This window comes from Oculina patagonica, chromosome 2 (genome assembly GCF_052425735.1).
Source record: "Oculina patagonica isolate OP01 chromosome 2, crgOcupat, whole genome shotgun sequence".
NCBI lineage: Eukaryota > Metazoa > Cnidaria > Anthozoa > Scleractinia > Oculinidae > Oculina > Oculina patagonica.
Genome location: NC_135759.1, coordinates 46,109,821 through 46,130,272, shown reverse-complemented (window position 1 = coordinate 46,130,272; position 20,452 = coordinate 46,109,821). Strand labels below are relative to the sequence as shown.

General features: G+C 38.3%; 4 protein-coding genes across 4 annotated transcripts; 2 read left to right on the top strand and 2 right to left on the bottom strand.

The window, feature by feature from the left end:
• Positions 1–760: 760 nt before the first annotated feature.
• Positions 761–4,678, bottom strand: LOC144644918 (beta-2 adrenergic receptor-like). The gene is made up of 2 exons (XM_078504486.1): positions 3,387–4,678; positions 761–2,038 (listed from the first exon to the last, which is right to left on the bottom strand). Exons 1-2 carry the CDS (start codon positions 3,990–3,992, stop codon positions 1,508–1,510), a joined length of 1,137 nt encoding a protein of 378 aa, XP_078360612.1. The 5' UTR covers positions 3,993–4,678; the 3' UTR covers positions 761–1,507.
• Positions 4,679–5,425: 747 nt separating this feature from the next.
• On the top strand, positions 5,426–12,126 carry LOC144644919 (astacin-like metalloprotease toxin 1). The gene is made up of 9 exons (XM_078504487.1): positions 5,426–5,657; positions 6,658–6,831; positions 7,344–7,470; positions 7,718–7,809; positions 7,917–8,000; positions 9,553–9,695; positions 10,274–10,382; positions 11,482–11,591; positions 12,047–12,126. The coding sequence occupies exons 1-8, from the start codon at positions 5,591–5,593 to the stop codon at positions 11,589–11,591; spliced, it is 906 nt and encodes a 301-aa protein (XP_078360613.1). The 5' UTR covers positions 5,426–5,590; the 3' UTR covers positions 12,047–12,126.
• Positions 12,127–12,782: 656 nt separating this feature from the next.
• On the top strand, positions 12,783–14,646 carry LOC144644942 (uncharacterized). The gene is made up of 2 exons (XM_078504521.1): positions 12,783–12,911; positions 14,060–14,646. Exons 1-2 carry the CDS (start codon positions 12,854–12,856, stop codon positions 14,419–14,421), a joined length of 420 nt encoding a protein of 139 aa, XP_078360647.1. The 5' UTR covers positions 12,783–12,853; the 3' UTR covers positions 14,422–14,646.
• A 2,103-nt stretch (positions 14,647–16,749) lies between these two features.
• On the bottom strand, positions 16,750–20,372 carry LOC144642110 (uncharacterized). The gene is made up of 2 exons (XM_078501101.1): positions 20,196–20,372; positions 16,750–17,239 (listed from the first exon to the last, which is right to left on the bottom strand). Exons 1-2 carry the CDS (start codon positions 20,352–20,354, stop codon positions 17,090–17,092), a joined length of 309 nt encoding a protein of 102 aa, XP_078357227.1. The 5' UTR covers positions 20,355–20,372; the 3' UTR covers positions 16,750–17,089.
• Between the last annotated feature and the right edge of the window lie 80 nt (positions 20,373–20,452).

Here is a 20,452-nt window from a genome sequence, read left to right as displayed (position 1 = left end):
GCTTTTCTTCCTCGCCTGCGGCAGGCCCACGCTAGGCCGGCGAAACGCGGCTTTTCGCGCGGGTCACAAAACCGCGCGAGAGAAGCGCATGCTTTCCCCTAACATTTTGACATCTAGAAGCTCCAGTGGCATGCCTGCGAATTAGCTGCACCGTAAACTCTTCATGTAGCTAAGACGGCTAAGTGCATGACCACTTGAAAAAGTTACGTCTTATGCCTTATGTCTAAAATGCTATTTTCAGCATTCTTCATGAGGCAGTTCTTTAGGAATACTTTACCACTTTAAGTGTAAAATGGCAGGGTTTTCTTTTCCTATAGCTTACATTGTTTCCACTCGCTACTCCAACCTCAAAGCACTTGAAATCTGGAGATTGAGGTCAAACAATCTGGAGAATTCAGTAAAAACCGGGAGATTTTTTTGTCTTGATCAACTGACGGACAAAAAATAACTAGATCTAGGTGCTAATCAAGTGACTTGTGACCCTGTTTTCCATGAGATTTCTGAGTGTCATTTTGAGATTAAAGTGAACACCGTGAGTCTCACGGCAAAATCGCGAGATTTGAGAGATCTGTGATGATGTTGTTGTTGATGATAAAAGTTTATTTGTAGCATTTCCACAAGGTGGCTCTTCACTGATCTACAAATACTTAAATTATAATCTTGTTTAAAATCTAAACTAAAATCTAGATAACGCATAATACATCTAAAACACTATACAGTTACAATTGCATTGTTGCACTACTGTTGTTACTGTTCTTTGTTCTCTGTTTTAGAGCAAGAGAATTACGATAGAAACGTTGAAGAAGTAGAGCGTCCTGATAAGGCGTGCAGCCGCCATCACCTATAAATCTTATCGTCGCCTAGCTCACGCCAAAGTTCAGTGGAACGAGTTTGTTCAACAACCAACGGTGCAAAATGTCAAGTGCCGAGTCACATGCATACTTACTTAAAGTTTTGATTGGTTTACTGGATCGTCTTTATCCTTGTGATTTTCATGTTATACAACCATTATTTATTGCTTTGTTTGCTAATTAACAATTTCAGCATAGTTGTACACTGCGAGACCGAGTTTTCAGGAAGTGAGTGACTGCTGCTCATCAGTATTCTGATTGTTTTAGTAGACGCTAGGATCGGAGTCCAAAAAACTAAGCCAGGACTATTTTTCCTTTCAAGCACAGATAGACAGCGATGAGAGAACCAATCAGATTTGCATATTTCCAATGGAACACGCCGAGTGGGTACAAAGTTAACACCTGACTGGGAATAAAGGTTGTTGTTGTTGGTGTTGTTGTTTTCGTCTTCGTTGTTGACAAGTTATCTTTTCTCTTGAGCTTGATAACTAAGTCGGTAATTTCAAAAGAACGAAGATTTGCTCTATATGTGCTTTGGGCTTATTTGTGAGCCTACATTCCTTGAGCAGTTCTTTCATTCCCTCGCACGTTTGTCCTCACCCGTTTTCGTTCGCATGACTTCTGTGCTTTATGTTTTGTTGCTTCCCGTTTATTCACTATTTTCGCCAGATAAATGAAAGCAGTGAAATGCAAGGATCCCGAGTACTTAGGTTGTTAATGGCTAAAATCACCATTTCATTATTTTTTTCGCCTGAATGTTTTTGGTTTTCATCAAATTGAACTTCAAGCGTTTTGCCGCTTTTAGCTTTTATACCATCCCTCTTTCTTGAGATAGTAATGTTAGCTTTTCGTTTCACCCCAGTGCCACGGCCGCTTGGCTTTTCTTTGAAGTCGCTTGATCCAAGAGGATCTCTGAAAAACTGCTTGAAAGCAGAACGAAACCGGTTGGTTCGTAGATAGTATATAATCGGGTTCACGGTGCTTGAGATGTAAAGGCAATACCAGGCAGTGAAACCAAACCAGTGCTCCGCTTGGTTTTCGTGCTTCAGACCGACCACAGCAACAACAATAGAAGGAACATAACAGAGGAAGTACGTTGCTATGGTGATGGCAATAGTCGTGATAGCTTTGATGTCACATTTCAGCCGAGCCTCGGCTTGAAGAGGAGGTAAATTCATTTCTGCTCTCTGATAAAAAAAAAGGAAAAAGCGAAGAGATAGTATCTCGTTGGTCGTGACAGTTTAAAGTAAAAAACTGTGGTTAGACAAAAAACTGAGCAATAAAAGATAACGTTTGATAAAATATTATAGCTAAAGTTGGTCCCAGTATGACTTCATGTTCTGATAAATCGGGATAACTTGATACTGATACATCGACATGGCAATAATAAATGACAACGTTTTCATTATTTAACAATATGAGCTAAGTTTCTATGAGGAGGTCATAAAAATTTCGGGCCCATGAATACATACCAGGCTCGCGCTAACACGTATACTAACGGCTGATAGTATACGAGTAGCTCAGGAACAACATTGTCACATCTCCCATCATATTACGGAAATTTTTTCAGGCCGTAAAAGAAGAAACCAATCACCACTTAAACTGTGTTTGTTTGGTGAATCCAAGTTTGGATTTGATTCCACGTACATTACAAAGATCCTAATCCACATTACAGCGATAATTAAATGTCCACCTACGCAGTTTTTACAAAGAAAATTTCCTTTCTTCTCGAAATGTTCGCGAAAAGAAAAGTAACAGCCTGCTATTTCACAAAAAGGTTTTCACTGAGTCTGACTGCGAAAAAAGGAAATGAAGGCGAGAGGAACTGTTTTTGACTGAGAACTGAATCAATCACTTTCCAATTTTCACATCTTCAGACTGACTTTAGTTAGCTTCGATGAAAAAAAAAATGAATTTCCGTCTAAATAATAATGGCCATGATATTTGCTTCAGTTTAAAATAACTATTTTAAGGGTAAAAAAGGTTTAAAAAATACTTTAGATAGGTATACTAAAATAATAATCATTTACAAAGAACCAAGACTGTCGAAAATGATTTTTTTTTTGCAATTCTTTCTTCTTGGAATCTAACGTTTGGCATTCCATGTAATTAATATGTAATCATGTTATTGCAATTAATGTTATTTTTTAATATCCTCTAAAGCTCTTTTTGCATTAATTCGAAACTTTCTTTGGCCATCAGATCTGCATACGCGCTTTATCGAGGAAGTAAGCAAAACCTGAATATTAACTTAGATATACGGTATGGCATTTTTCGATTAGCTACCAAAATTTACGTCACGAATATTCAGTATAATCCCAAATTCTCAAAGCCACGGTTTCTCAAAACTCTCGATTTCTCGAACTAATTTTCGTTTCCCTTGGAAGGCACTTCCCTCGGAGGTTCGAAAATCGAAATTCTACTGTTGTAAAAATACATTGCATAGTCTGTTTTTTTAATATATGAATCATATAGCTCACCGATATAATTTCCTGACATGAAATATAAGTGATTAAAATATATGACAATGTATACCTTCTTTTTCTTCTTCTTTATCGCGCGAGTTGTCAGGAATCCCAGTACTCCACCACACAGAATAAATAATATCACAAACGCTGCAGCAAAACTCTTTCCTTGTTTAAATATCTCCGCTCTGTATTCATTGACATGAGCATCATGAAGGTAAATGTCGAGTAAAGGGATTGCAAACAAAAATAGCACCAGGAAATTAATAAACCAGATAAGAATAACACCGACTAAAGCCTTCTTAGTCGTCTTCCATGTTAAGTACTTAAAATCAAACGCTATGCCCAAGTACACATTTGCCAACATGGCAAGCATTGACGTGAGGTTCAGGGTTATGAAGACGCGGTGAATTAGGACTGCAATTATTGCTAAAGTCTTTCCTCTGAACCAACTGACCTCTGAAATAGACATCATATGAAACGGCAAGTTCATGACTGCGTTTAACAGATCCACCAGAGCGAGATTGCCGACAAGAATATTCGGAACTGTTCGTAATGATTTAAACCGAACAAGAACTGCGAGAACGAAACCATTACCAAGCACAGAGGCTGAGGTTAGAATCGCTATTAACATGTTCATGACAACTTTGGCGTAAAGTGGTTTTGCTGGGTACATTTTGGAATTACAACATGAGACTCACAAGTAAAAGACAAATCATGAAGAAAAACCCGCTAATATTATTTGGTAAGTGAATATCATTATTTCTTGCTTCTCGGTGGTGCTCGCCTGCAGGTGTGCATTAAATGGGGGCTTACTACGCAACTAATTAGCCAGAAGCCGAATCTAAAACTTCTTACAGTACACAATTCACAGGATCTCTTCCTGTTTTTTTTTTTGTTGTTGTAATAAGATAAGTGCTGTTGTTTAGTCTAAAAAATCTTAGTGTTGAGCCTAACACCTTTTATAACTTTTTTATTACTTTAATCGATCGGTTTGATTTTGGTAAAAGGATGAGCCAGACTTTTATCGCCGGCTGTCTTGGCTCTAGCATAAAGTTATTGCTACCACTCCTTGATGAGGTGCGTAGTCTTTTTGTGAGGTTTTCCTTACAGAATGGTTGTCACCTCCATTCTGTGACCTTATCCAAATCGTTCATACTTCTGTCTGTAGTCTAGAAAGAGACACAACGAGCGTAAAATGTCTTCCAAAGGCAGACGAAACCGGAAATTTAAGAAAGTTTCTCCATTTTATACTAGCAATCGTAAATTTGAAGTTTTGTTTTTAAATAATGCCAAATAACCTTAAATTAAAAATTAGATTGCGAGCTCGAGGTTTCTAATATAACAATTGACTGTATGGATTTTCAGAAGGATATTGAAAAAACCGAAGCCTTTGAGAGTTTTGAAGTTAGTTCAGATATAAAAACTGTGATGGTAAAGTTTGAGCAATATTGAGCATATTTCACGTTTGCAATCGTGACTTCGACATAGTTGCTTAACTGACAACAATTCTAACAAAAGTGAAAATTACAACTAAACTGAAGTATGTGTGCACAGTATTAAACAAATCTTCGCAGCAGATGTTCACCATCAAAAAAGTCTTATTTCAAAAACCCCCTTACTCGAGAAATTAATGTTGCAGCAAGTCTTTCAGTTTTTACAAATGTTTATCGAGGTTCTCAGTGGCTACTTCGATATGTCATATGAAATTTAAAAGTAAAACTGTTTTCCCCCAAAAGTCGCACATTTCCAGAAGTTCATGACATTACATGTTGCAGCTTCTAAAATGTTTTTGTTGTGCTATACAAGGGAAATAACAAATCATTTAATGACTGGTCGCTCGAGAAACCAGATAATCTTGTTTCCCTCGAATCTCAACCTTGACATCGTCGGGGTTTGAAATCAACTGTTCTCTTCGGAACCAGTCATTAAGTGTTAAATGTGAAAAATGAAATTCTGAAAAACGTGTCAGTTTCGTAATACCATATGACTTAGCAGTAGTTAACGAATATCAAAAAGAGTCATGTTATGTTTTATTGAAACAGCGGTTCCAACTGAGATAGAATTTAATAACATCGAAGAATTCCAAAAACACAACAGATTGGAATATTGAAATAGTAAAAAAAGCTGTGTTTAACATTTTTCAGCTGAAGAAACAAAAAAAACATCACAAAAGCAGAAGGAGTTAAAAATATAACGATCAGTTCTGTTTCCTTTCTTAGTGGAACGGTCTACAATCGAGCGCGAAAAGGAAAACACAACAAGGGGATCAGGATGAAGTTTCTTCTGATACTTGTGTTCTTAGCGGCTCCTTGTCTGTCACGTATGCATAGTCCAGAAGGTTAGTATATACCGGTTGTTAAAGTACTTCTTTGGCTCAAAAAAGATGAGGAAATTTTTTGGCAATTCCTGTCTTGCATATTTTTCATCACAAAAGAGGGGCTTAAGCCCAAAGAGCCCAAGGAACCTCCTTCCGTTTAACTTTTTTTAAAGAATTCATTGAGACAGTAGTGAAAAAGATCATCTACTGCATTAAAAACATGCCAAACAAATCAATTATAAGCTTCTCCCAAAAATGAGACCTCCCTCCCCCCAATCAAACAAAACAAGAAAATAATAAAAAAATAATACAATAACTCTACCTCCTTTAGCGAAAAATTTGCGATAAGACATTCGCTAAAAACATTATATAATGTTAATAATGTTAATAATGTCTTATCGCAAATTTTTATTGTAAAGTGTTTTACTTAATCGATACTAGTTATACGTGAACTCTACCTCCCTTGCGAATACTCGTCAGTAGCCTTCGAATAGAAACTGAAAAAAACTACAAACTATTGGCGAGGTTGTCAAGTGATAATACAAACAGGGAATACAAACAAAAGTTTTAACATGGTAGAGCTGTTATTAACATGTTCACGAAAAATATAAGTTACATTTTTCGAGTTTACACATGGTTTTCTCATTTGCAACTTAAAAACTCCAAATGAAACAGGCATTTTATTTACTGATATATCCGTAATAATACCTCTCCCATAAATAACGCCTACCCAAATTAACCCTTTCGTTTTTTAGTCGTTATTGCGAATTTTACGGTACTTTGAATCAATCCAGTTTGAATCAACAACAGACAGTGCCTTTTGTCTATACGTTGTACCATGTAAAATGGTTCAGTTCTTTGCTACATGGAACTAGAATAACTTTTCTACACCTGCAGTTTGAAAAAATGCTTTAGTGCGTATTTCTTTGTAAATGGAAGACTTTTCTGGGTAGAAATTTTTGAACAAAAAAATTTACCTTAACGTGGCTAAAAGTAAGCAACACTTGTAATTCTTCAACAGAGAACCTTGGAGTTAACAACCCAAACTTGTATGAAGGTGACATGTTACTGACGTCAGAGCAGCGAGCGGCAGCTGAGGCAGGGCGGGATGTGGATCAAGTCTTGAGCCGAGGTTCAGCTAGAAGGGGACTGTGGCGAGGAGGGGTTTTCGTTTACACAATCCACAATAGTTTGAGTAAGTATGTCGTAACTAGCGTATAGTATCTTGGACACAACACTAATGTGCTACTGGATTTCTTCTCATGAATAAATTTTTTAATGATAGCAACCCACCTTTTCAGCACAGCAAACCTCCAGTAGGATCTTACGCTCCTTCTCTTTAGAGGCTAGAATTTTTGGTTTCGGACGCCGATCCACGCATTTTGAATTTTCATACTGAGGCAAAGGCCATCCCCCTCCCCCAAATATTACCACTTAGTTCACAGCAACCACATAATCAATATCTTTAAGAACCGACTATGTCTAATTCTCATTTTATGTTTCTAAAACGAGCATAAAGTTAAGTTAAAGAAGATTTGAAATTTTATCTGGAGCTTGAACCTTAGCCAACTACAGAGGCAACTACAGAAAAAAAATAAAAATGAAAATAAATAAAAAAGTTAAAAAAAAAATAAAAATATCCACGAACCGTATTCGTATTGAATATCAGTATCTCAACTTAAAAGGTTTGAACACATTTGATTTCAGGACGATATTCCCACGCCATGGACGTCATCCGCAAAGGGATCAACATGTGGGCCTCAAAAACATGCATCAAGTTCAGAGAACGACGGCAGAATGAGAGAAGTTACGCTTATTTTCAAATGGGACAAGGGTAGGTAAAGCTGCGACACTCAGGGATCGCTGAACAAAAGACAGCCGAATCTGCTTCAATGCAAAAATTCACGATTTAACAAAATATTATTTTGACATAAGGTGAATTTCTTAAATTTTGTTATGTTGTTATAACGTTAGTGCGAACGCAGATTTCAATATCCGAGAGTTCGACAAAATTTTCTATACCCTATAATTCCTAGTTTTTTGTCTTGATAATGATCGCTACTTACGTTAAACCGTTGCAGATGTTCTTCATGGATCGGCCAGAGAGGAAATCCGCAAAACATTAACTTGGCCAGGGGCTGCTGGACTCCAGGAATTGTAGCTCATGAGATTGGTGGGTGAAAAAAAATCATATAGCGCGATCACGACCATGTAGTAAGGGAAATGGCTTTGAAGTTTAAAGTTGCAGCATGTTTCAAGCTGTCTGCTGTGTCTTTGTAGGTCACGCCCTTGGTTTGTATCACGAGCAGTCACGACCTGACAGGGATGATTACGTCGTCATTTACAGGCAAAACGTCATACCTAGTAAGAGAGTGACACTTCATTTTCAGTAGTATTCCCGCCAATTTAACCTCTTCATCGATAATCAGAATTATAATGTTATTAAGGTCGCGCAGGACCCTTGCAGTCATTATGTGTGTAATGATTTAAAGAGTATGCACGAACTGCGACGACTGAAGCCGAAAACAAACGAAATATTCATAATATTATTTTCTTACGGTTCTTTGTACAAGTAATTACGCGCTATTGTTCTTAGCTTTGTGTCTCGTGCGCTGGGACAAAGCGAATTATCATAATTATATTCAAAGCTTTGAATATAGCACACGTTATTGTAAACATTGACTCGGAAGGTCTTCGGAAGCCTAAAAACCTGCAATTTTGTGTCCAAGTTTTCTCTGCCGATATAGACTTTCAGGAGTTGATCTTCGAGGAACACAAACTTGGTGTATTCTTTTGTGTTCTGATAAGAGCGAATTTTGAAATTTCCTTCTCAAAATCAAGGTGGCACGTTTCAAAGTTTAGATTACACATTTCTACTCTCTTTAAAGCCATAAACTCCAAGCAGTTTTTGAAATCGAAAATTTCGTTCTTGTCAGAACACAAAAGAGGTTATGATTTATCACTAGGTTTTATAATCATTTAATCCGGTGTGCTGTTCTAGCTGAAAACTTGGACACAAAATCGCATTATCTGCAGTTAAACTTTTTGGAGCTTGTAACATCACAGTCAACGGTCATCTCTCAGTAAAAAGAAAATCATGATGTAATTCCATCATCCCTTAATATCCTTGATAAATTTTAGAGGAATCGATGTTCAAAATTTAGCGAATTAAAGCTTTTCAAGATAGCACCCCGTCAGGAAATTTGGCTAATGAATTTATTAATGAGCAAGGGTCCTGCGCGACCTTAATTTATAAATTCAATGTTGTCATTAAAGATGTGAAATAACCATGTGTAACTGTGTAACCATCCCTTTTTCTGGTGGATGTTTTTTGGTTTAGCTTTCAAAGAAACCTTTACAAGGGCAGTCAAGCCGGCATAGCCCAAGTTTCCCTAAAAAACCTTATCAGTCGATTTTGCTTAAACCGTTCGTAAAATATTTTTCCCCTTTCGTACTGTAGCCATGTCACTAGCGTACGAGCGAGCGTTTCTTGTATTAGGGAAAAAGATTTTTCTTCAGAATTGGATGGCAAAATGCAAAATGCAATTTCACCGCACCAGCTTCAATATATTTTGTTAAACGTTTCTAGAGTCAAAAATTATTTATTATTGTTGGGATGCAAGAAAACTTTGGGTTCTCAGTAATGCAAATTCCCTTTTTTATTGAATGAGTAATTTTTACTAACAGACCTTTATTAATAAAAGATTTATATAGCGCCATATCCATGGCTCATGGCGCTTTACAGTAAAAATATTATTAAAAAGTGAAATTTACTTAAAAAATTTACATAAGTGATAAACGGAAATACTAACAAATAAAATAGCTAAGCTGTAAAAATGGAAATAAAAACTAAGAATCATTAAAAACTAACTCATTAACTAACTAACTTAACTAACTAACTTATTTTGCATTTCAGATCAATTGTTCAACTTCAATAAATATCCGCGGTCAACCATCGATTCCCTCGGAACACCATACGACTATGACAGCATTATGCACTACGCACCTAAAGAGTTCAGCCGCAATAACAGATATACCATCCAGCCGAGAAAACAAGGGGTACGATCACTGATCTTTGCCTTGCCTTTGTATTTTTTTCTTTTTTGTAAAGTAACAATATAATTCATAGACGTCTGGGATTTTGGTACCACGAACTGATCGACTAACACTTGATACATTTAAGAACTCTCTGTACCGTATTTACTCGAATAAGCGCCGCGGCGCTTATTTAATTTTTCGCGCCTCAGGTGCTGCGCTTATTCGAGGGCGGCGCTTATTTGAGGGAGGCGCTTATTAAAAATTTCGACGCCACCAAGAATCTAATCCTTTACATTAATTGAAATAACGTTTTTTGATTGTCACTATTCGCCTCTTGCGGCGGCGCTTATTCGGGGGTGGGGGGGGGGAGGGGGGGCGCTTATCCGAGTAAATACGGTATTTTACTTTTAAAAAATTTTCAACAGCTTAAGATGCATTGGAAATGATAAATCAATTGATAACAAAAAAAAACAGGATTACTTAAAATGGTTCGGTTCCGTATGGAAACGTATTGCTGACGAGACTGCAGTATCTAATATTTACATGCGTCATTTGAATGATTTAATTCTTTAATATACCAACTTTCTATTCTAAAACAGGCAAGGATCGGCAACCGAAGCTACTTGAGTAAAATAGACATTCAACAAGCAAATTTGATGTACAAATGTAATGGAGGAGGTGGCGGAAATCCACCCCCACCCCCACCGGGTAAGGAATATTTATCACAACGTATTTTTCGTTAGTGTACAATTTTTTAAGTAATTTTCGCTGAATGTTCTTTGCACCACTGCCTGACAAGTGTATTTGAAACTGTATAGCACAGGCCATGGCTAGGGCTTTCCACAAGTTGCTCGAGATTTCCCAAAAAGTTGCCCGTAATTTCTAGAAAAGTTGCTCAAAAGTTGCTCCAAAGATCCAAAAAATTTGCTTCCGATAATAAAAGTTGCTCGAAAGTTGCTCCAAAATATAAAAAACGCTGGTTTTAATCAAGAGAATTTCTCTAAATATATGCTTATTTTTTCCTTGAGGGTAAGATTTCGAAGCAGTTTTATGCAATTTTACAGCAAAAGAAGTATCTAAATAACATATTAAGGGGAACAGTTGTTAAATAACAAGGATTATTTCTTTAACTGAGAAAAATCGTGAAGCCGGATATCTGTGACGTCCTGTTTTTCGAAATTCTTCGGCAAACTTCGCAAATCTTCGGAAACGTTCGTATTGCTTTTGACCAACACTCGAATAATCTTCGGAGATCTTCGGTCCAGAAATTCCTCAAAATGCAGCAAGTTGCTCGAAAGGAAAAAAGTTGCTCGAAGGGGAAAAAGTTGCTCGAAATATGAAAAGTTGCCAAAAAGTTGCCGAGCAACTTGTGCAAAGCCCTAGCCATGACTTCCATGCAACACCTTCTATTTTTTCACATCTGCAATGATTCCTCCTTTCCCGTTATTTGTTTAGACAGCGCCATAAGACTCCATACTTGGAGCCTTGTAAATAATAGAACACTCTCTTTCCCATTCCCATTTATCAAGACGTCATCGCTCCTTCAGTCCAGTCCAAAAACCAAACTTGAAGAAAACAGCGCCATTTGAAGGAAATTCTCATTTTATTTCTTAGTAACCTCTTAGATAAAATCGCACACCAATGCAAGTTAACTCGGAAAGGGCATTCCGACAGAAAAAGAGTATCTTTTTCTTAGAATGTTACACTCGTCAAATTTTGCTTACAAAATCAAACGTTTGCTCTCTACAGTATTTATCCCATGATATTTTGTGCATTTGTGTGATAATCATGTTTGTTTTTTATTTAGAGAACTGCGTGGATACCGGTCGCTATTGTAATTACCACGTTCCTCGTGGCGATTGCAAGACTATGGACGTTGTCAAGCAAAAATGCAGGAAGAGCTGCGGACTGTGCTAGGTAGAACTTGACTTGATTTTAATGAAAAATTCAATCCTGTGAATTTCGTAGTCCTCCACCGGCGAATGACTTTTTATCCACCTACTTTAAGATCAGTGGTAGTCAATTACTTTTAGTATTTTTAGACACTGGCTGCACTGGGTGCTTTCACAGGTAGCGATTGACAAAAGAGGAAACAGCACATCGGAAGATTGGAATTACGTTAGATCTTTTTTTACTGATATTATAACGACTTGTCCTTTTAAAACAAACATTGTCTGAAGGAAGATGGTGGACAATCCGTCTTTCAGATGTTATAGCAGCATTCCCAACCGCTGACCATTTGATCTTATTTCCGTTTACTTGCACTCGGCTCTTGGTCTTTATTTCTTTTCTTAGAGGGAATGCTTGTAGTCTACTCTGAATCCATTTTTCTGTAAATCCTGACGTTTTATATGTTTTTTGTTTGTTTTCAGAATAAAAATCCCGCTTGGTGAAGGAGCTGCCGAAACACTGTGCAACTTGAAAATAAAAGTCAAAAATAGAAACAAGAAAACTACTGTAGTAATTTTTATTTACATCCAGTGAAATCATGAAGTAGTTTACGGTGCTTGGGCTCTAACACTGTGCTTGCGTGAAGATAGCAGAAACTAGTCTTCCCCACACCAGCACCCTGTTGCTCTATGCGGTTTTCCAATATCACTTTCGTAAGAGGCATTAAAGCGCAGATTCAATCATACTTTGTTGTATGGTTCTATCAGGGTTCTATTCTTGCGTAATCACTTGCAACACCCCATCGTGGCTGTTCCACGCTGTTTGGGTGTTTCATTGCATCGCAAATAATCTTGGATAATAAGAAATTCTCGGCACTCAAGTTGAGACCTAGCCTGCCACGCAGTCGTTCTAAGAACGACTGCGTGGGAGGCTAGTTGAAACCGCGAGGACCACCTTTTTTAGAGTATCATAATCATATTTTCATCTGAGCGAAATGGCTGTTAATCTGTGATATGTGGCATGAATACTCGATACTAGAACAAGATAATACTTACTCATTGTTTTGCGGTAAAATGCTTGACAACTTGTAAGACTTCCCAGCCGACCGCCGCCGGATTCTGTCGCGTCCTGGTCGCGTCCCCAGGCCTCCCTTCTTGATTGGACTTCGTTCTCTCGGCGTTCCACCGTCGAACCATCAAGCCCCGCGCACCCAGTTTCCCGCCATTATTCAATTCACTGGAAATGCAAAGGCGACACTGCGCCACCAACTAACAAAGAAGACGAACAAGATGTTGAAGTCTATGAAGACAGTTTTTGTTTTTGCCTTTGTTTTCTGTACCGCCACTGGTAAGTCAATAGGATACCTTTCTCTGTCTGCTAAGCTAAGTAATATCCAGAGTACTGAGTCAGGGCTCTTGCTGGAAGGATCTGGCGTTCAGTTCTGTCGCAAAAGGCAATCATTTTCTAGAGTTTTGCTAACACATGAAGCAAGCCTTATTCAAAATCTGTCTGCGTTCGCAGGCCACGAAAACAGTCAACAATCGCTGAAGGCGTTTCAACCCGTGGCGAAATTAAATCGTCGGATGTAGTAAACACCAAAATTTGCGATAAACAACCGTGATGCAATTTACTAAGTCAGATACAACAAAAACAGTCACTGCAAACACGATTTGTTTTCTTTGATATATTGGCGCAGAATTTAATAGGTAAGAAGTCATATAAGGCCATTCCAATAAAATGTTTCGTTTCCCATCGCCCGACCGACCCATTTTTTTCGAAAAGTAAAAAAAAAATCCATATTCACTAGTCAAAGAGGCAAGTACTTCAATTTACAAGCACACGATCTTGTTTTATTAACAACAATTGGTATGATGTGATGTCTTTGTCTTTAATAAACATCGATACTACGTTATTTAAAGACTGTTAAGGAATAACGAACGAAAAGACCACGTTTTCGAGTTGACTTTGTAATCAGGCTTTCTTAGTTAGCAGCCCGGCCTTTCTGGAACCCAGAACCCTTCAAGTGTTTATTCTTTTTTTTTTTGCCCGACCGACCGACCCACCATCACAAGAGACGGGGCGATGGGAAACGAAACATTTTATTAAGATGGCCTAATTAAAAAGAAATTCTCCTAGTAACTGGATTGAGGCGTTTTGGGAATCGTTGAATTTCCGAGTCTAGCTATTTCAGTCATACTTTTATTCGAAAGCTAATTCATATAACTTGCCACGCACCATCAATGTTGTTTTTCTAAAGAATTGGAACTTGGCTGCTAGTCTTACGTCGCGTCGTCTCTTTTTAATTGCCATCTCGATATTAGTTATCTAACCTGTTCAGCAAGAAAAGCACGCGTAAAGCATTTGCTTTACGTTGGGTAAAGAATAAGATTTTATTGTTCAAGATATGAACAGAACTGAGAAAAAACTGATTCTGTTTATGAGGATATTATCGAATGAACAAGAATGAAAATTACCAATATTGATTATTTTTATAGGACATGACTTGAAATGCTATCAGTGTATCAGCACCAAGAGCTGGGATGACTGTGCACATGTCAAGGTTGTGAAGCATTGTGTATTTGGTCAAGACCGCTGTTTCCTTGCCATTAGTAGCTACCACAAGGAGGGAATGTCCATTTCAAGTTTTTCCAAAGGTTGTATATCGGAAGCACAATGTGCAGATATCGAGAAGTACTGCAAACGAAAAGGCTTTGAATGTATAGTGTCCTGTTGTAGCGGTGATCTCTGCAATAATGCGGCATTGCTCAAAAGCACAGGAACAAACAGCAGAGCCATGGGTCAAGTGGTCAGTGTTATCGCGCTCTTGGCATGCGCCATGGTGGCCTTTGTACGTTAACGTCATTCAAGGATAAGTGTATGTTGGTATAAAAACATAAGTGTTGGTGTAGTGAGACGGTCAAGTACGCACTCCTGACTTTGAAATACTGTGACAGTATTGCCAATCTACTTTCCAGGAGCCCTGACTTTCTTAATGTTACAAAGGCTTTGAGATTGTATGAATTTCAACATGATAAAAAGAATGTTAGAAATTTTTAAAATAGCATCTTAACTTTGGTTTATAAAAATGCAAATCACAAACAACGTTTTTTGGTTAAAAGTTTTCTCAAAAATAAGCCTTATGTAGTAGTTTACCGTTGTCGAATCTCAAATCAAATTATCGTAATGATTCGATTTAGCGCCCTCCTTCCAATAAGCGCCCCCCCCTTCGAATGTGTTTTTGTTAATAAGCGCCCCTATTCCAATAAGCGCCCCTATTCCAATAAGCGCCCCCATTCTAATAAGCGCCCCCATTCTAATAAGCGCCCCCCATTCTAATAAGCGCCCCCACTCTAATAAGCACCCCCATTCTAGTAAGCGCCCCCATTCTTATAAGCGCCCCTATTTCAATAAGCGCCCAAGCGCCCCAATTCTAATAAGCGCCCCCATTCTAATAAGCGCCCCAATTCTAATAAGCGCCCCCATTCTAATAAGCGCCCCCATTCTTATAAGCACCCCCATTTTTATAAGCGCCCCCATTCCAATAAGCGCCCCCATTCTAATAAGCGCCCCAATTCTAATAAGCGCCCCCATTCTAATAAGCGCCCCCATTCTTATAAGCACCCCCATTCTTATAAGCGCCCCCATTCCAATAAGCGCCCCCATTCTGTTCTAATAAGCGCCCCCATTCTAATAAGCGCCCCCATTCTTATACGCGTCCCTATTCGAAAAAGCGCTCCTAATGTCGCTTACTCCCCCTACTGAAGTCATCGACGTCAAAAAAAATAAGCATTCACCGTACCGTACATGTATATATTTACAGCTATAATGAACAATTCTTGTAAAAGTAACTGAACTTTCAAAAATTTGTTTATGTTACAGTTTATGTTATTGTTAGATATTTTATATATATTAGAGTTTTGTTTTGAACATTTGGTTGTTTCGCAAAAAAAATAAATAGCCGCCCTTTCCCGAATAAGCGCCCTGTCTAGAACAAGCGCCCTCCCTTAAGGTGCCAAAAGTAAATAAGCGCCCCGGACGCTAAATCGAATCATTACGGTAATTATATTTTGACCAATTGAGTACGATAAGCAATGTTCAAAATGTTATAAATAAGGAAATACGGTTAATTTTCAGCTCGGTGTTAAAGATGAAGTGCTTGTGACGAAAATGATCATTTCATCTTTATCATTTATTCACCGAGCTGAAAACTTAACATCTTTCATCATTTATCACACTCACGACGCTTTCAACATTGCTGATCGTTTTTATAGATTACCCAAGCTTTTTCGGTATTACTTAAGCATATCTAGAATGCAAAGTGGTTGTCAAAATGAAGCATTGTCTTTTTTGTGTGTGTGATGTAGGGTAAAGTTTCTTGTCCAGCGGCAACTTTCCACCTGACCGGCAGTTTCACCAATAATGACATATCTACTGAAACTTTGACCCATATAAACATACGAAACTGAACCGAGCAAAAATGTCGCCCCAGATCAGATCCAGGTTGCACTGTATACGAGCTAACAAAACCCAGCTTTATGGGATCTTCATTGCACGCTACCACGACTTTTCGGCCGGCCCGACATTTCGTGTAGTCTTACGAGTTTGACCTTCCTTCTGTGACGGGTTCGTTTAGAGCGGAAACAGCGTGCGACAAAGAAGGAGCTTTAGGCGAAGGAAATCGAAAACAAGTACAGGAAGGGATATGAAGGAACCGTCTGCCTTCTGCTGGAGTTGTTTTAAGAAAATTTGACATTAATTTTTCCGGTCAGTGACGAGTAAACTAGATCCAGACTTTTCAAAATGGCATTTACAACATGGAAGCTTAAGTGTGCCTTTAGTAATCCTTTCCATTTTGTAGCCAAGGTAAAACTGAGACAAGCTTTTCTCTGAGTTTTTCAATTACAATTCTAAGGATTTTCTAGCATATTTCGAGCTCAATTTACCCAATCACTCTTCTTTGAATGTCATTGGAAAGAAAGACTTATTTAGGGTTTCCCTCGGTATAAGAAACTTTTTTCTTTGCTTTTTTGGAGCTATTGTTTTCCTATTCTATATTGTTTCGAGGTTATTTTGTTGTCTGGGTTGTTCTTTGTTTTATGTCACTGGCAAGTTTCACAAGTTGTTACATTAAAGATGAGCCCATAAATAAATTGATGAATTATCAAAAAAAGAAATAATATAAAAATGGAAGACGGCATGAAATGGCAATTTATTGAGCAAAAGCTCTGAGTCTACACGTGCACTCTGCCTTTGCCTGTATTTCTTTTAGGTAATTCAGCATACAATGATAAACAAACAATCAAGATTTGTTCTTGTTCACAAATTGTTTCTAGTAACATTTTTCATGGATAATAAAAGGAAATATTGTCCAAAATGTAATCAAAGTTTTATTAGTAGAAGTACACATTTTCTCAACTGTATGAAGGCGCAGTGAAACAACTATGAGAAATTGTTCAGATCTTTAGCTTCAGTACATCTGTATGGTTTCAACAATTTTATGTCGCATGTCAAATTGAATTCCAGCTTTATTTGATTTGTTCTTTGATAAAATCTTTTGCATTGGAAGCTCCTCTTGTGCCCAGTTCCCAAGCAGTCTGTGGTGCCTGTTCCAGTCCAAGGAATACTCTCTGTACTCCACTGTTCCAGGAATTTTTTATTTTTGTTCGAGTTGGCATCTGTGAAAAGAAAAAAATAACCTGAAGATCTCTGAATTTCTGAGTTGAGTGCTCCTTTACTTCCCTCCACCTTCACTCAATGGCATTGTGACACCTTATTAATAATTACCGCCCCCAACCCCACATCATTCATTCATTCATTCATTCTGCCCAGTAAGGTAATAATTTACACGTGTTGATTTAAGAGGAGGACCAAGAGTGCCATGCCCCTCCTCCAAATCAGGAAACTTTAAAACCTTTCTTTTTTTGGTCCCCTTAATTTTCTTGTCAAATGCTCCCAGGATGAAAGGTAATAGCATCTCAGAGAACCTAGAATTTGATGTTTACTGGCCAACATAACCTTACTTCCCCTCTATGTTGTTGGCATTTTTTTTTAAATTTTTTGGAGCCACCCTGATGACAGATTTACAGCACATACAGAGCTTGGCTAAGAGTATATTACTTGTTTTGGTAGTTTTGTTGACAATACTTATGGTTGAAAATTTCTACTGCTTCCTTTTGAGAAATAAGGCCACCCCACACTAGCCAATTATTTCGTCAGCCATGACAATATCTTCACTGTCTTGTCAGCTGGTGGGTGGTGAATTCAGATAAGTCTATGACAAGATGGGGCCTTGTTGGACAATATCTGGCAGTGCTAGATCTCAGAATGTCTTGTCGGGCCTTGTCCGCTAGTGTGTGGCGGACCTAAACGATTTGTTGGGCCTGATGATTTGTTGACTCTGATAGAACATCTTCTGTTCTACAACAAAAAATTGGCTTATCGGCGGGCTTAACAATGTCAGTTGTGGTTAGTAGCATGATTCAGTTGGTACTTTCCATCTCCTCCAGCTGGTCAGTTGATTTTGGGAGTAAATACCTATCCATCATTTCATCATTTTCTTTGGGTTCTTTCTCCAAATGTTAAAAGCATTTTCTAAGTGTGATTATTCAAACTATCTCATTATTTTGCTAGTCATTGGGTGTCTTTTTTGAAACTCCTGCTGACATTTGGCAGATCACTATCATTGTGAGAGGAGGTGCTGGACAGTTGTAGCAACAGTTTTTGGTCACAAATTTTTGGTCATGCTGTCACAGAGTCTTGATTTCTTGTCAAAGCTAAGAAAGTCTCTGGCTTGCTAAATAGTCTTGTCGGTAGAAAAGGAGTACATCTGGAGATAATCCAGAATTTTTAGAAAGAATTCTAGACAATCTCCACACCATTTGATTTCTGCTATCAGTCTACAATATGGTAAGCATTCAGTTTGTGTAGTGACAGGGAATGCCAAGGTGACAATGTAAATTGTTGTATCCCTCACATGAAATGCAGCTTTCTATTGGATGGAACCATATCACATGACACACTAAAACAAAACTCAATAAATCAATAGCAATGAGTTTTGTTTCCCCTTGATCCTCAAAATATGTTCCACTTGGCTTTGCCGCAGGTGACATTGATGGCCTCTGGGAAACAAAACTCACTGTTACCCTTAGGGCCAGTCATTAAGTGTTTATCATCCTCACTGTTTAACATACAGTTTGCCAAGCTTATGTTACACCTGCCAACTCTCACGCAACTCACGCCTGCGAGTTGAAAAGTTCAATCTCACGCCAAATCACGCTTACGAACATATTTCTTATGACAACCATAAACGATACACATTCCAAAGGTCCACGCACTAGGATCGGGTTATGTTCGGAATGTCTTCGGAAAAAAATTCGGACATCTTCGGAATGCTTCAGATGTCGTTGAAAATCCTGCCACTCTCGGGAAAAAAATCTCATGCCTTTGAGTCAAAGGCGTGAGATTTTTATCCTTAGAGTGCCAGGATTTCCGAAGACGATACGTCCATTTCCAAAGTTTTCCGAAGACGTCCGAAGTATTCTGAAGACGTTCCGAACATATCGCGATCTCAGTGCGTGGACGCATTTTGCTAAACACGACCTCGTACCCAATGCTTTTCTTGTCATTCTGAGATTTCGGGGGAAAGTATCGTCATTTAACTATTTTACATGGAGTTTTCTTTTCTCACATTGGTTTGAGTAAACATATTTTTGAAAAGTGTGTCGGTTATGGTCATAATAACTCACATTTTTTGACTAGGCGTCCTGAGGCGTGAGAAATTGGTTCGTTAAGCCCCGGTAAAACGGTCATGATAGTTGATGATAGTTGATGAGAGTTCCAACTATCACGCGCGTTTGAACACGAACTATCATGCACTATCATCAACTATCATCAACTATCATGCAGTTTGGACGTGCTCAAATTCGACATGATAGTTGATGATAGTTTTTACCGTTTGATCGCGGGGATGATAGTTTATCGGTCAGTGGTTCAGTCAAAGACGGGCTCAATCCAAGATTCATGGCTTCCGCAAAGGAAATTATATCGTGCGTCGAAGAAGAAAACCGAAATTTAGATTAATATTTGGACTATAGTGAAACTGAAAACGAGAAAGTAAGTGGGAAGAAGAAGAGTAAAAACAGCGTTGAGAAAGCACTGAAAATATCACTGCCAAAAGCAAGAGGTGGCGTGAAAGCATCGGAAACAAGAAAAAAACATGAAAACATTTCTGCACCGAGTGATAGTGGAGTTGAGAACGAGAAAAGCAAGAATGAAATGCGCGAGCGGGTCAACTATCATGAAGCGTTTGATCGCAAACATGATAGTCAATATGATAGTGAATGATAGTTGGAAGCAGCGAACTATCAACAACTATCATGACCGTTTGATCGAGGCTTAAGCGTGAGTTAGTGTGAGATCGAAGTTTTTAACTTGCAGGCGTGAGACTCACGCCTAAGGCGTGAGAGCTGGCAGGTATACTGAGTAATTAAATTTCGTTCAAAAAGTAAGACAATAAAACAGTTTACTTATAATGTTAATTTTTCCACTGCTTAGGTTAGACCAGTCATCTCGGGCGACAAACCAGTCAAGCAAATTATGGCGAGATTGACTGCAAATATCTTGAAAACTCACCTCTGGTAAATTGACGGGAATATTTTCACGAGTTTTACTGTCCAGCATTGAAATTTGTTTGATCGTGTTATCTTGTGAGCTTAGTACTTCTGACAAACCATACAAAGCAAAACCTCCGATGGTTAACTTGCCAGCAACTTTCACCAGCGTTACCGCCATCTTTGATTTCTGGTCGAGTTCAATATCATTGGGGAGGGGAGGGTAAGGTGATGGATGATGACACAGGGATGAACATTTTCAGAGTTTTGTTCTTCACT